We start from the raw sequence: 13,331 nt of genomic DNA, 5'->3' as shown, positions 1-13,331 counted from the left end.
TTATTATTATTATATTTATTCAAAGTACTGAAGGCAAGAGGCCTTCACCCCACCAAGAGGCCTGGTCCCTGACTAAGCCCTCATTTCCTCTTTTCCCACTTTCTTCTGCGTCACCCTGACTTGCTCCCTTTATTCACCACACACCCCCATCGGCCCCACAGGACTTAGGTACACATCCATAATTCATTTTATTTCTACTAATGTCTGTCTCGCCCTCTAGACTGCAAGCTCGCTGTGGGCAGGGAATGTGCCCGTTATACTGTTGCACTGTACTCTCCCAAGTGCTTTGTACAGTGCCCTGCACGCAGTAAGTGCCTTCATAAATACAACCGATCGAATGACTGATTACTTAACAGTTCACTTCCACAAAGGACGCATATGCTTAGCTTAGACCCCGACACTGGCTTAGATTACAATAGTAATAATGGTGGAATTTGTGAAGCACTATGTGCCAAGCCCTGTACTAAGCGCTGGGATGGATGATCAAGTCAGACACGGCCCGTGTCCCATAAGGAGCTCACAATTTAAGTATCTCCCATGGTTCTTAGGTCTGCAGGTGAATGGAAGGGAAAAGGGTCGGGGGGAGTCATTCTTACACGATTTATTCCACTGAGTCGCTGAACTAAAGTCCGAAGCTGGGGTTGCATGACAAGGACGACATCAAGGACTAGTCTTCTGACCAGCCCAAAGCCCTAATCATCAGTATCTTCCAATATTCCCCAGGAAGCAAAGCGAGGAAGTGAATTCAGCCTAACAGTCCAGTTAGACTGCAAGCTGTAAGCTCACTGTGGGCAGGAATGTGTCTATTTATTGTTAATAATAATAATTGTGGTATTTGTTAAGTGCTTACTATGAGTTGGGCACTGTACTAAGCGCTAGGGTGGATACAAGCAAATGGGGTTGGACTCAGTCCCTGTCCCGCAACCTCAATCCCCATTTTACAGATGAGATACATGAGGCGCAGAGAAGTAAAGTGATTTGCCCAAGGTCACAGAGCAGATAAGTGATGGAGCAGGGATTAGAGTCCATGACCTTCTGACTCCCAAACCCGTGCTCTAGCCACTACGCCATGCTGCTTCACTATGCCATGCTGCTGTATTGTTGCATTGTACTCTCCAAAGGGCTTAGCACAGTGCTCTGCACACAGTAAGTGTTCAATAAATACAATTGAATGAATGACCCCTGGACCAAGTCCACAGGTCCTTGTGGGGCAAACTAAGCTGCAGAGCCAGGTCAGATGTCGATGTCTATTTTTTTAATAGTACTTGCTAAGCGCTTAGTAGGTGTCTAAGACTGTTCTAAGCACTGAGGTAGGTGCAAATTAATTGGTTTGGACACAGCCCCTGTTTCGCATGGGGCTCACAGTCTAAGTAGGAAGGAGAACAGGTATTTAACCCCCGTTTTAGAGTTGGGGAAACTGAGGCACAGATAAGTGAAGTGACTTGCCCAAGGTCACACAGCAACCAATTGGCGGAGCCAGATCAGAACCCAGGTCCTTCGCTCTTTCCACTAGGCCATGAAGCTCTCAGGGATTCATTCATTCGTATTTATTGAGCGCTTACTGTGTGCAGAGCACTGTACTAAGCGCTTGGGAAGTATGAGTCGGCAGCAGGTAGAGACGGTCCCTACCCAACAATGGGCTTACAGTCTAGAAGGGGGAGACAGACAACAAAACAAAACATGTGGACAGGTATCAAGTCGTCAGAACAAATAGAATTAAAGCTAAATGCACATCATTAACAAAATAAATAGAATGGTAAATATGTACAAGTAAAATAGAGTAATAAATCTGTACAAATTCCCTAGGGTCTAAACTGTTTCCCTAAAGGTAAGGCAAACTGATTTGCCTTTGAACGGTAGAAAAGCAGCATGGCCTAGTAGAGAGAGAGCACAGGCCTGGGAGTTGGAGGTCCTGGGTTCTAAACCCATCTCTGCCACTTGTCTGCTGTGTGACCTAGTACAAGTCACCTTCACTTCTCTGTGCCTCAGTTACCTCACCTGTAAAACAGGGATTTAGACTGTCAGTCCCGTGTGGGACAGGGATTGTGTCCAACGCGCTTATTTTCTATCTACTCCAGCATTTAGTTTGGGTGCCAGAATGCCACCTCCAAGGGCACTTAATAATAACGGTACCTGCTAAACGCTTACTATGTGCTGAGCACTTTCCTAAGAGCTGGGGTCTGACTGAGAGCTTCGTGGCCTAGTGTATGGAGCACGGGCTCGGGCGTCAAAAGGACCTGGATTCTAAACTTGGCTCCGCCACTTGTCTGCTCAGACAGCTTGGGCAAGCCACTTAACTTCCCTGTGGCTCAGTTTCCTCATCTGTAAAATGGGGATTAAGACTGTGAACCCCACATGGGACAGGGACTGTGTCCAAACTGATTAGCTTGTATCTACCCCAGTGCCTGGCACACGATAAGCGCTTGACAAATACCATAAAAAACAGACATATATGTCCCCTTGCCATGATTCCATGGGGTAAGAACACACTTTGATTAGAATCTATCCATCTTCCTCAACCAGCAGAGTAGTCTACAGTTGGGCTAGTGGCTAGACCTCAGGCCTGGGAGTCGAAAGGACCTGGGTTCTAATCCCAGATCCTCCACTTGTCTGCTGTGTGACCTTGGACAAGTCACATCACTTCACTTCTCTGGGCCTCAGTTACCTCATCTGTAAAATGGGGATTAATACTGTGAGCCTCATATGGGACACGGACTGTGCCCAACCTGATAAGCTTGTATCTACACCAGAATTTAGAACAGTGCCTGGCACTTAACAAATTCAAAGAGAAGCACTGTGGCCTAGTGGAAAGAGCACAGGCTTGAGAGTCAGAGGTTGTGGGTTCTAATCCCGCCTCTGCCACTTGGCAGCTGTGTGACTTTGGGCAAGTCACTTAACTTCTCTATGCCTCAGTTACCTCATTTATAAAATGGGGATTAAGAGCCCCGCGTGGGACAACCTGATTACCTTGTATCCACTCCAGCGCTTAGAACAGTGCTTGGCACTTAGTAAGCGCTTAACAAGTACCATCATTATTATTCATTTCATTCATTCATTCAATCGTATTTACTGAGCACTTACTGTGTGCAGAGCACTGTACTAAGCACTTGGAAAGTACAATTGGGCAACAAAGAGAGATAATCCCTGCCCACAGTGGGCTCACAGTCTAGAAGGGGAGAGGCAGACATCAAAACAAGTAAACAGGTATCAATAGCATCAATATAAATAGAATTATAGATATATGTACACATCAAAATAAGTAAACAAATACCACCCCCCCTCAAAAAAAAATCCAAAAGTCCAGTTCCCCAGGTTTGCAGACTTCCCACCAACTGACCCATCTGCTCCCAACTCCCCCTACAAACAGGCTCGTGGTCACTACTGCAGCCAAGTCAACCTGCTCAGGGTTAAACATACCCTTGCCTCCTGCCTAAACGCTTTCACAATTCTCCCAGCCAGGAATGCTCTCCCTCCTCTTTATCAAGCTAGACCGCTCCCTTCCTTCACAACTTTGCTAAGGACCCACCTCCTCCGTCAGGCCTTCCCAGATTAAGTGCTTAGTCCAGTGCTTTGAACACAGTAAGCATTCAATAAATACAATTGAATGAATGAATTAACCCCTGATTGTGCTGTTCTCACCACACTTCTAGAGCTGGGTTCTAATCCTGGCTCCCCGACTTGTCTGTTATGGGACCTCGGGCAAATCACTTTACTTCTCTGGGCCTCAGTGACCTCACCTGTAAAATGGGGATTGAGACTATGAGCCCCATGTGGGACAAGGACTGTGTCCAACCTAATTTGCTTGCATTCACCCCAGTGCTTAGAACAGTGCCTGGCACAAAGAAAGTGCTTAACAAATACCATAATTATTATTATTATACTTGGTCTCTAGTGTGCCATATATGTCTGTCCCTTGGAATGTCTGTCCCTTTGTGCACACTGTATGGGTTCATCCTGTCTCCCCTAAGATGATGAATCCTTCTAGGGCAGGGGTTATGACATTTTCTGCTTGGAAGCCCACACTGCTCTGGTTCTCCACTGCTGGGTAGGGACTGTCTCTATATGTTGCCAACTTGTACTACCCAAGCGCTTAGTACAGTGCTCTGCACACAGTAAGCGCTCAATAAATACGATTGACTGATTGATTCTCTGCTGGGCACTCTGCCGACACTCATCCATTACTGTTGAATGAATGAATTAATTAATTAATTAATGAGCAGGATTTGGTTCTCCAAGGGTTAAGGGAGAACCGTCCTCCAGACCAGATATGAACAAAAATGGGGAAATGATCGGAACCAGAGCACTTAGCTGGAACCAGGGTTCATTAGCCCATTTCCTCTGCCCTTCTTCCACCCCTTCTTTCCTGCCCTCCCCGACCTCCTTCAGCCCTGTCCCAGGAGGAAGGGAACAATAATAATAATAACAATAATATTTATTAAGCACTTACTGTGTGCCAAACACTAAGCTCTGCAGCAGATAAAAAAAAAATCAGGCCGGACACGCCCCTTGCCTCTCTTGGGGCTCACAGCCTAACAGGGAGAGAGAACAGGCATTGAATCCTTATTTTTCAGATGAGGTAACAGAGAGACCCAGATGATGATAATAATAAGGAGGAAGAAGAAAAGAAGAAGAAAAGAAGAAAAGAAGAAAGAAGAAGGAAGAAGGAAGAAGGAAGAAGGGAGTAGGGAGAAGGGAGAAGGGAGAAGGGAGAAGGGAGAGGGAGAGGGAGAGGGAGAGGGAGAGGGAGAGGGAGAGGGAGAGGGAGAGGGAGAGGGAGAGGGAGAGGGAGAGGGAGAGGGAGAAAAGAAGAAGAAGAAGAAGAAGAAGAAGAAGAAGAAGAAGAAGAAGAAGAAGAAGAAGAAGAAGAAGAAGAAGAAGAAGAAGAAGAAAGAAGAAAGAAGAAAGAAAGAAGAAGAAAAGAAGAAGAAGAAGAAAGAAGGAAGAAGGAAGAAGGAAGAGGGAGAAGGAGAAGGAGAAGGAGAAGAAGAAGAAGAAGAAGAAGAAGAAGAAGAAGAAGAAGAAGAAGAAAGAAGAAAGAAGAAAGAAAGAAGAAGAAAGAAGAAGAAAGAAGAAGAAGAAGAAAGAAGGAAGAAGGAAGAGGGAGAAGGAGAAGGAGAAGAAGGAGAAGAAGAAGAAGAAGAAGAAGAAGAAGAAGAAGAAGAAGAAGAAGAAGAAGAAGAAGGAAGAAAAGAAAGAAAGAAGAAGAAAGAAGAAGAAAGAAGAAGAAGAAGAAGAAGAAGAAGAAGAAAAGAAGAAAGAAGGAAGAAGGAAGAGGGAGAAGAAGAAGAAGAAGAAGAAGAAGAAGAAGAAGAAGAAGAAGAAGAAGAAGAATGGTGTTTGTTAAGCACTTACTATGTGTCCAGCACTGTTCTAAGCTAATCAGGTTGGATACACTTCCCGTCCCACATGGGGCTCACAGTTTTATGATCCCCATTTTACAGGTGAGGTAACTGAGGCACAGAGAAGCGAGGTAACTGAGGCACAGAGAAGCGAGGTGACTTGCCCGAGGTCACACAGCAGCCAAGTGGCGGAACTGGGATTAGAACCCAGGTCCTTCTAACTCCCAGGCCCGTGTTCTTTCCACTAGGCCATGCGGCTTCTCTAAATGGAGTGACTTGCCCAAGGTTACACAGTAAACGAGTGGTGGATCCGGGATTAGAACCCAGGTCCTCTGACACCTAGGCCGGTGCTCTAGCCACCAGAGCCATGTAGATTCTTCAGCTTCCAGACCCTGGAAAGAAAGTGACTGTGAGCTCGTTGTAGGCAGGGATTATTGTGTCTGTTGTACTGTACTCTCCCAAGCGCTCAGTTCAATACTTTGCACACAGTAGGCGCTCAATAAATACCATTGAATGAATGAATGAACGAGAAGCAGCCTGGCTCAATGGAAAGAGAACGGGCTTGGGAGTCAGAGGTCATGGGTTCCAATCCCGGCTCTGCCAATTGTCAGCTGTGTGACTTTGGGCAAGTCACTTAACTTCTCTGTGCCTCGGTTACCTTGTCTGTAAAATGGGGATGAAGACTGTGAGCCCCATGGGAGACAACCTGATCACCTTGTATTTACCTCAGTGCTTAGAACAGTGCTTGGGACAATCTGATCACTTTGTATCCTCCCCAACACTTAGAACAGTGCTTTACACATAGTAAGCACTTAACAAATGTCATCATTATTATTATTATTATTATTGTGTCAGCTGTGTGACCATGGGCAAGTCACTTAACTTCTCTGTGCCTCAGTTACGTCATCTGGAAAATGGGGGTGACGACCGTGAGCCCTACGTGGGACAACCTGATTACCTTGTATCTACCCCAGCGCTTAGGACAGTGCTTGGTGCATAGTAAGCGCTTAACAAACACCAACATTATCACGGGCTTTGGAGTCGGGGGTCATGGGTTCAAATCCCGGCTCCGCCACTTGTCGGCTGTGCGACTTTGGGCAAGTCACTTCACTTTTTTTTTAGACTGTGAGCCTACTGTTGGGTAGGGGCTGTCTCTATATGTTGCCAACTTGTACTGCCCAAGCGCTTAGTACAGTGCTCTGCACACAGTAAGCGCTCAATAAATACGATTGATTGATTGATTCTCTGGGCCTCAGTGACCTCATCTGTAAAATGGGAATGAAGACTGTGAGCCCCCCGTGGGGCAACCTGGTCACCTTGTAACCTCCCCAGCACTTAGAACAGTGCTCTGCACATAGTAAGCACTTAATAAATGCCACTGTTGGGTAGGGACTGTCTCTATATGTTGCCAATTTGTACTTCCCAAGCGCTTAGTACAGTGCTCTGCACATAGTAAGCGCTCAATAAATACGATTGATGATGATAATGATGATGATTTATGATGACCCAAGAGCTCAGAAATGGCGCGGCACTCTGCTTCCATCTAGTGGACCAGTTCAGAACGACACTCCTTGTGAAGTTCCTTGCGGGTAGTGAATGTATCCAACTCTTTTTTTCTTTAAATGTGTTTCTTTTAGTGTGTGTTAAGTGCTTACTATGTGCTAGGCACTGTACGAAATTCTGGAGTAGATATGGGCTAATCAGTGTGGACACAATCCATGTTCCAAATGGGGCTTACCGTCCTAATACCCATTTTATGGATGAGGTAACAGAGGCAAAGAGAAGTGACTCGCCCAAGGTCACACAGCAGACAAGTGGCGAACCCAGATCCTTCTTACTCCCAGCCCCATGTTCTAAACATTAGGCCACACTGCTTCCCTGTTATTCAAATAAATAAATTAGCTCTCTTCCTCCCTTCAAGGCCCTGCTGAGAGCTCATCTCCTCCAGGAGGCCTTCCCAGACTGAGCCCCTTCCTTCCTCTCCCCCTCGTCCCCCTCTCCATCCCCCCATCTTACCTCCTTCCCTTCCCCACAGCACCTGTATATATGTATATATGTTTGTACATATTTATTACTCTATTTATTTATTTTACTTGCACATATCTATTTATTTTATTTTGTTAGTATGTTTGGTTTTGTTCTCTGTCTACCCCTTTTAGACTGTGAGCCCACTGTTGGGTAGGGACTGTTTCTATATGTTGCCAATTTGGACTTCCCAAGTGCTTAGTACAGTGCTCTGCACACAGTAAGCGCTCAATAAATACGATTGATGATGATGATGATAAATACGATTGACTATATGTATATATGTTTGTACAAATTTATTACTCTATTTATTTTACTTGTACATACCTATTCTATTTATTTTATTTTGTTAGTATGTTTGGTTTTGTTCTCTGTCTCCCCCTTTTAGACTGTGAGCCCACTGTTGGGTAGGGACCGTCTCTATCTGTTGCCAACTTGTACTTCCCAAGTGCTTAGTACAGTGCTCTGCACACAGTAAATACGATTGATGATGATGATGATGATTGAACTGAATGAATGTTATATAGTACTCTCTCAAGCGCTCAGTACAGTGCTCTGGACACAATAAGCACTCAATAAATACCACCGATTGACTGACCCAGAGTTTCCACCTTCATGACCCCAAAACCTCTGATGGAAGGAATAAGGTTTCCTACAATCCCATCTCCGCCAACTGTCAGCTGTGTGACTTCGGGCAAATCACTTAATCAATCAATCAATCGTATTTATTGAGCACTTACTGTGTGCAGAGCACTGTACTAAGGCGCTTGGGAAGTACAAGCTGGCAACATATAGAGACAGTCCCTACCCAACAGTGGGCTCACAGTCTAAACTTAACTTCTCTGTGTCTCAGTTACCTCATCTGTAAAATGGGGATTAAGACTGTGAGCCCCCCGTGGGACAACCTGATCAATCAATCAATCAATCGCATTTATTGAGCGCTTACTGTGTGCAGAGCACTGTACTAAGCGCTTGGGAAGTACAAGTCGGCAACATATAGAGACAGTTCCTACCCAACAGTGGGCTCAGAGTCTAAAAGGGGGAGACAGAGAACAAAACCAAACATACTAACAGCTTGTAACCTCCCCAGCGCTTAGAACAGTGCTTTGCACATAGTAAGCGCTTAATAAATGCCATTATTATTATTATTATTATTATTATTACAGAGCCCCTGGGCATTTTGAATATAAACAGGCATCTGGGAGGCAAGCAGCGTAAGGAAGAAGCTTCCTACCTTTTTAAAAGATTGCCTGTCCATGATGTAGGACCCCAAGAAAGCAGAAAATTCTTCCCGTTTCCATAGCTGCTGCTTCCCAACCATGACAGACCCGACAGCCCCTCTCACTGCCAAACACCCGGGACTCTTCGGGGCTCATCTCCATCGGGACCGTGCTGTGCTCCTCCTACTCTTCCACAGATCCAACGTTTCCTCACTGCTCCCATTTGCAACACGCTCCAGCCCAACCCACAAATGCCCAGGGAGTGAGGAGTGGGGATTCATGCGTCTGAGGTCCTAAATACCACACCTTCCAGTTGGGGAAGTGGAACACCTCAGATCTCTCCTCCTGCACCTATATCTTGATCAATCAATATCAATCAATCGTACTTATTGAGCGCTTACTGTGTGCAGAGCACTGTACTAAGTGCTTGGGAAGTACAAGTTGGCAACATACAGAGACAGTCCCTACCCAACAGTGGGCTCACAGTCTAAAAGATGATAATATTAACAATAAAAATAATAATGGAATTTGCTAAGCACTTTGATCTGCCAAGCACTCACTGTACAAGCACTGAGGTGATACAATATAAGAAGATAAGGCAGAGTCCTAGCCCCACATGAGGCTAATAATCTAACAGGAAGAGGGAGTGGGTATTTTAACAGTTTTTAAAAGATGAGAAAACAGTGGGAAGCAAGCCTGGCCTAGTGGAAAGAGCATAGACCTGGGTTCTAATCCTGCTTTACCATTTCCCTGCTGTGTGACCTCAGGCAAGTCACTTAACTCCTCAGTGCCTCAGTTTCCTCATCTGTAGAATGGGGATTCAATTTCTGTTCTCCCTCCTACTTGAACTATGAGTTCCATGTGGGACAGAGACCATGTCCAGCCTGATTATCTTATACCTACCCCAGCGCTTGGTACAGGTAACTAAGCACTGACACACAGGCTTATTATGCCTGACACATCACAAGTGCTCTAAACCTTATAAATAATAATAGTAACAAAAAACTGAGGCACTGAGAAGCTAAGTGACTTGTCCAAGGACACACAACAGGCAACTGGCAGAGTCAACATTAGATAAAACTCAGGTTTCCTGGCTCCAAAGACAGTTCTCTTCCCACTAGGCCACGCTGCTTCCTATTAGACCATAGCCCTTCCCTCTTTCACAAATTTGTTAAAGGCCTACCTCCTCCATGGAGCCTTCCTTGAGTAATCCCACTTAAATGTCTATTCTGATCAAATCCAGCCCTTGCGATCCCTCTAAGTGTATAAATGCAGGCCACGGGGGCTGACGTATATCCTTTCAGGTTCTAAATCTTTGTCACTTGCAACGTATATGATGACTATTCATATTCATCCTGTCTCCCCACTGACAGTTCGTTGGGGATGAGCCACGTAACCTCAGTCAGCCCCTAGTTCAGAGTGGTGCAGCGGAGGGCCCTTGGTTCGGGCTGAAAACAAAAAACAACACCGACGTCAACACTGTCCCTTCAAGATTTGGGAAAAGAGCTCTGGGGTTCAAAGCAGAGAACTGGCTCCTTGTTAAAACCTTGAGCGCAGGGAAAAGCCAACGTGACACATCTCCCCTCTGTGGGTTCCTTGCCCTTCAGTGAGCAATGGAGAGACATTCCAGGAGAGAACCGAGAAGGGCAGGTGAGGCCCTAAAAGAGGGGACTCAGGCCCCTTGGACTTTTCGTGCCATCCCGCTAGAGGAGACTGCGCTTGGGAGCAGGGGCCAGAGCCATCCTTGGTCCACACCACAAGAAGCAGGATGGCCTAATGGAAAGAGCACAAGCCCGAGAGTCAGAGGACCAGGATTCTAACCCTGGCTCTGCCAATTGCTTGCTGTGTGACCTTGGGCAAATCACTCACCTTCTCCGTACCTCAGTTTCCTCAACCATAAAACAGGGATTAAATAGGTCAGGGAATGTGTCTGTTTATCACTGTATTGTACTCTCCCAAGCGCTTAATATAGTGCTCTGCACAAAATAAGGACTCAATACAATTGAACGAATAAATGAATGAATAGCTGTCCTCCCTCCTACTTAGACTGTGAGCCCCATTCCAGACAGAGACTTTATCCAAACTAATTAGCTTGTATCAACCCCAGTGCTTAGAACAGTGTTTGACACATAGTAGATGTTTAATAAATAGCTTAAAAAAAGGATAGGGGCCCCCTCCCTCCTCTCTTCCCCAACCCCGTGCTTGCCGTGGGTTATAGGGATCAGCTCTGCCTTACTCACCTCCAGCACAGGCTGAGCGTTGTTGTGCACGGAGAGGATGTGCGTGACCTTGCTCTTGGCCAGATTCTCTCTGTCTTCTGAATCTGCGGGCAAAGGAAGGGTTGGAGCTGAACTCTGGAGAGTGGGAAGGCTGAGCCCAGGACTCTCATAAGCGGGGCTGATTAGCTCTTCTACCTCCTATTCCCCAGGCCCCAGGAGTCTGGCTAGCTGGACAATACATGGCCAGCGGAAGGTTTGGGAAGACATGAGTGAAGCTGAGTCTCTAATCCACTCTACCTCTTCAACACACACTCCCTCAGGGTCAGGAATGGGAGGCTGCAGTCCTAGCTTCCTGTGGACACGGCAGGGAACATATCTTCCAACGCTGAGACGCAGCATGGCCTGGAAGTCAGAAGGACCTGAGTTCTAACCCCGGCCCCTCCACTTGTCTGCTGGTGACCTCGGGCAAGTCCCTTCTCTGGGCCTCAGTTACCTCATCTGTAAAATGGGGATTAAGACTGGGAGCCCCAAGGACTGCGTCCAACTTGATTAGCTTGGATCTACTGCGGCGTTTAGTACAGTGACAGGCACATGGTAAGCGCTTAACAAATACCACAAAAAGAAAAAAAAAAAGACTCAAGGGAGCCAGCATGGGTGCCTGGTAGAGGGTAAGTGCTTAACAAATACCACAAAAGGGAGAGAGTGAGAGAGAGAGAGAAAGAAGGAGAGAGAGAAATGTGTTTGTATGTGACCCAAAGGAGCCAGTGTGCAGATAGGGCATAGGGCATTCTCCTCCCTGAGAAGCCTAAATCCACACCCTAAAATCTTGTCACTGGTCCCTGCAGACATACACACAAACCCACACACACTTACATACACATGGGCCAGAGGCCAGACTCTGCAGGCAAACTCCCTTAAGCCTGCAAATTGAGGGCACAGAGGAGCTAAGAAGACAACTGCCAACTGGGGAGGGGAGCAATTTCGGAGTTGAGTGGGGAGTTAGGACCAGACCACGGTCAGGGAAACGGCTCCAAAAGTGATCATATGCAGTGAGACGTCATGGCATCATACATCACATGGAGAAGCAGTGTGGCTCAGTGGAAAAGAACCCGGGCTTTGGAGTCAGAGGTCATGGGTTCAAATCCCGGCTCCGCCACTTGTCAGCTGTGTGACTTTGGGCAAGTCACTTCACTTCTCTGGGCCTGAGTTCCCTCATCTGTAAAATGAGGATGAAGACTGTGAGCCCCACGTGGGGCAACCTCATGACCTTGTATCCCCCCAGTGCTTAGAACAGTGCTTTGCACATAGTAAGCATTTAATAAATGCCATCATTATTATTATTATTATTATCACATCCGCCACACCAGTTAGTCACAGAGCCCACCAGGGGAGTTAATCCATCCTTGTCTCAAGTCCGCTTTCTCCAGTCACCTCATCATCATCATCATCATCAATTGTATTTATTGAGCGCTTACTATGTGCAGAGCACTGTACTAAGCGCTTGGGAAGTACAAATTGGCACCATCTAGAGCGGCTCCCATCAACCCATCACGGTTCCCTCCAGACATCACTGTTCTACTGCATCCTTGTCAATCACCTTGCCCTAGTGCTGTGTTATGAAGGAAATTTCCAGAGAAGGGGTGGCTAGTACTAGTAGCACAATATTCATTAACCACTTAATGTGAGCAGAACACCATACCTAGCCCTGGGAAAAAAATATACTGGTGGGAATTAGACAGCTAACATTGGCCTCCTTGTTCTTCTGCCAAGGGAATTACTCGTTTCTGTGCTCTCACACATCTCTGCCATCTCCAGCAGATACCAGAGAGAATTATTTTGAGAGAGGTCAAGGGAAAGTTATGGAAAACCTGCTGCTCATTCCAATCGTGATTAGAGGAGGTGCACAGGAGGGAAAGCAAGCTCTGCAGGACCTTTTTCTGGATATCAAGGCCTTTTGCCAATCCCATTTCCCCCCTCTCTCTCTCTCAAGGGGAGGGAGAGGGCTTGAACTTCAACAGACAGCAACTCAGATCTTTCTCCCAAGCCCCAAGGTGCCCTTTGCTTGATAAAGCGGGGTCCACTCAGTGACCCCCCCACAACTCGGAGCCAGTAGGAATTAAATTCACTTAAACAAACAACATCAATTCTCAAGGCCAAGATTTTCAGAAGATGGAAACTCTTGGTCCTGGGAGATCGCACTTCCACAGGCTCACAGAGTAACTCAGAAGAATTATCATCCCTCAGAGCCTCGCAGGAACAGACAGACAGATCCCTTCAAGGCTCAAAAGAACAATTATTCCCAAATGTGTCCCTCTCCTCTCACGTGAGCCTAGGACAGAGCTTCTCTCCGAACCGGACCACAGCACCAGAGCAGGAACACAGAAGTTACCCGCTGGCCATCTGAACTGAGGTAAACTCTCCCTTTCCAGAATATCCCAATACCAGCCACATGTTCTGCCCCTGTTCCCACACTGTGGTTTCCAAATCCCATCCTAATAACAATAATTGCAGAATTTTTTAAATATTCA

The 13,331-nt window shown here is 46.4% G+C and overlaps 1 protein-coding gene across 1 annotated transcript in view; it reads right to left on the bottom strand.

Annotated features, from left to right (window-relative positions):
* LOC119934259 (dual specificity protein phosphatase 22-A-like) overlaps nucleotides 1-13,331 on the bottom strand; it is an 84,224-nt gene that overhangs the window by 42,545 nt on the left and 28,348 nt on the right. Inside the window, exon 3 of the mRNA XM_038753700.1 lies at nucleotides 10,825-10,907. Coding sequence (XP_038609628.1) covers nucleotides 10,825-10,907 — 83 coding nt within the window. The remainder of the gene's footprint in view (nucleotides 1-10,824; nucleotides 10,908-13,331) is intronic.

The sequence above is a fragment of the Tachyglossus aculeatus genome, chromosome 11, assembly GCF_015852505.1.
Source record: "Tachyglossus aculeatus isolate mTacAcu1 chromosome 11, mTacAcu1.pri, whole genome shotgun sequence".
Classification (NCBI taxonomy): domain Eukaryota; kingdom Metazoa; phylum Chordata; class Mammalia; order Monotremata; family Tachyglossidae; genus Tachyglossus; species Tachyglossus aculeatus.
This window is presented reverse-complemented; position numbering and strand designations above follow the sequence as displayed.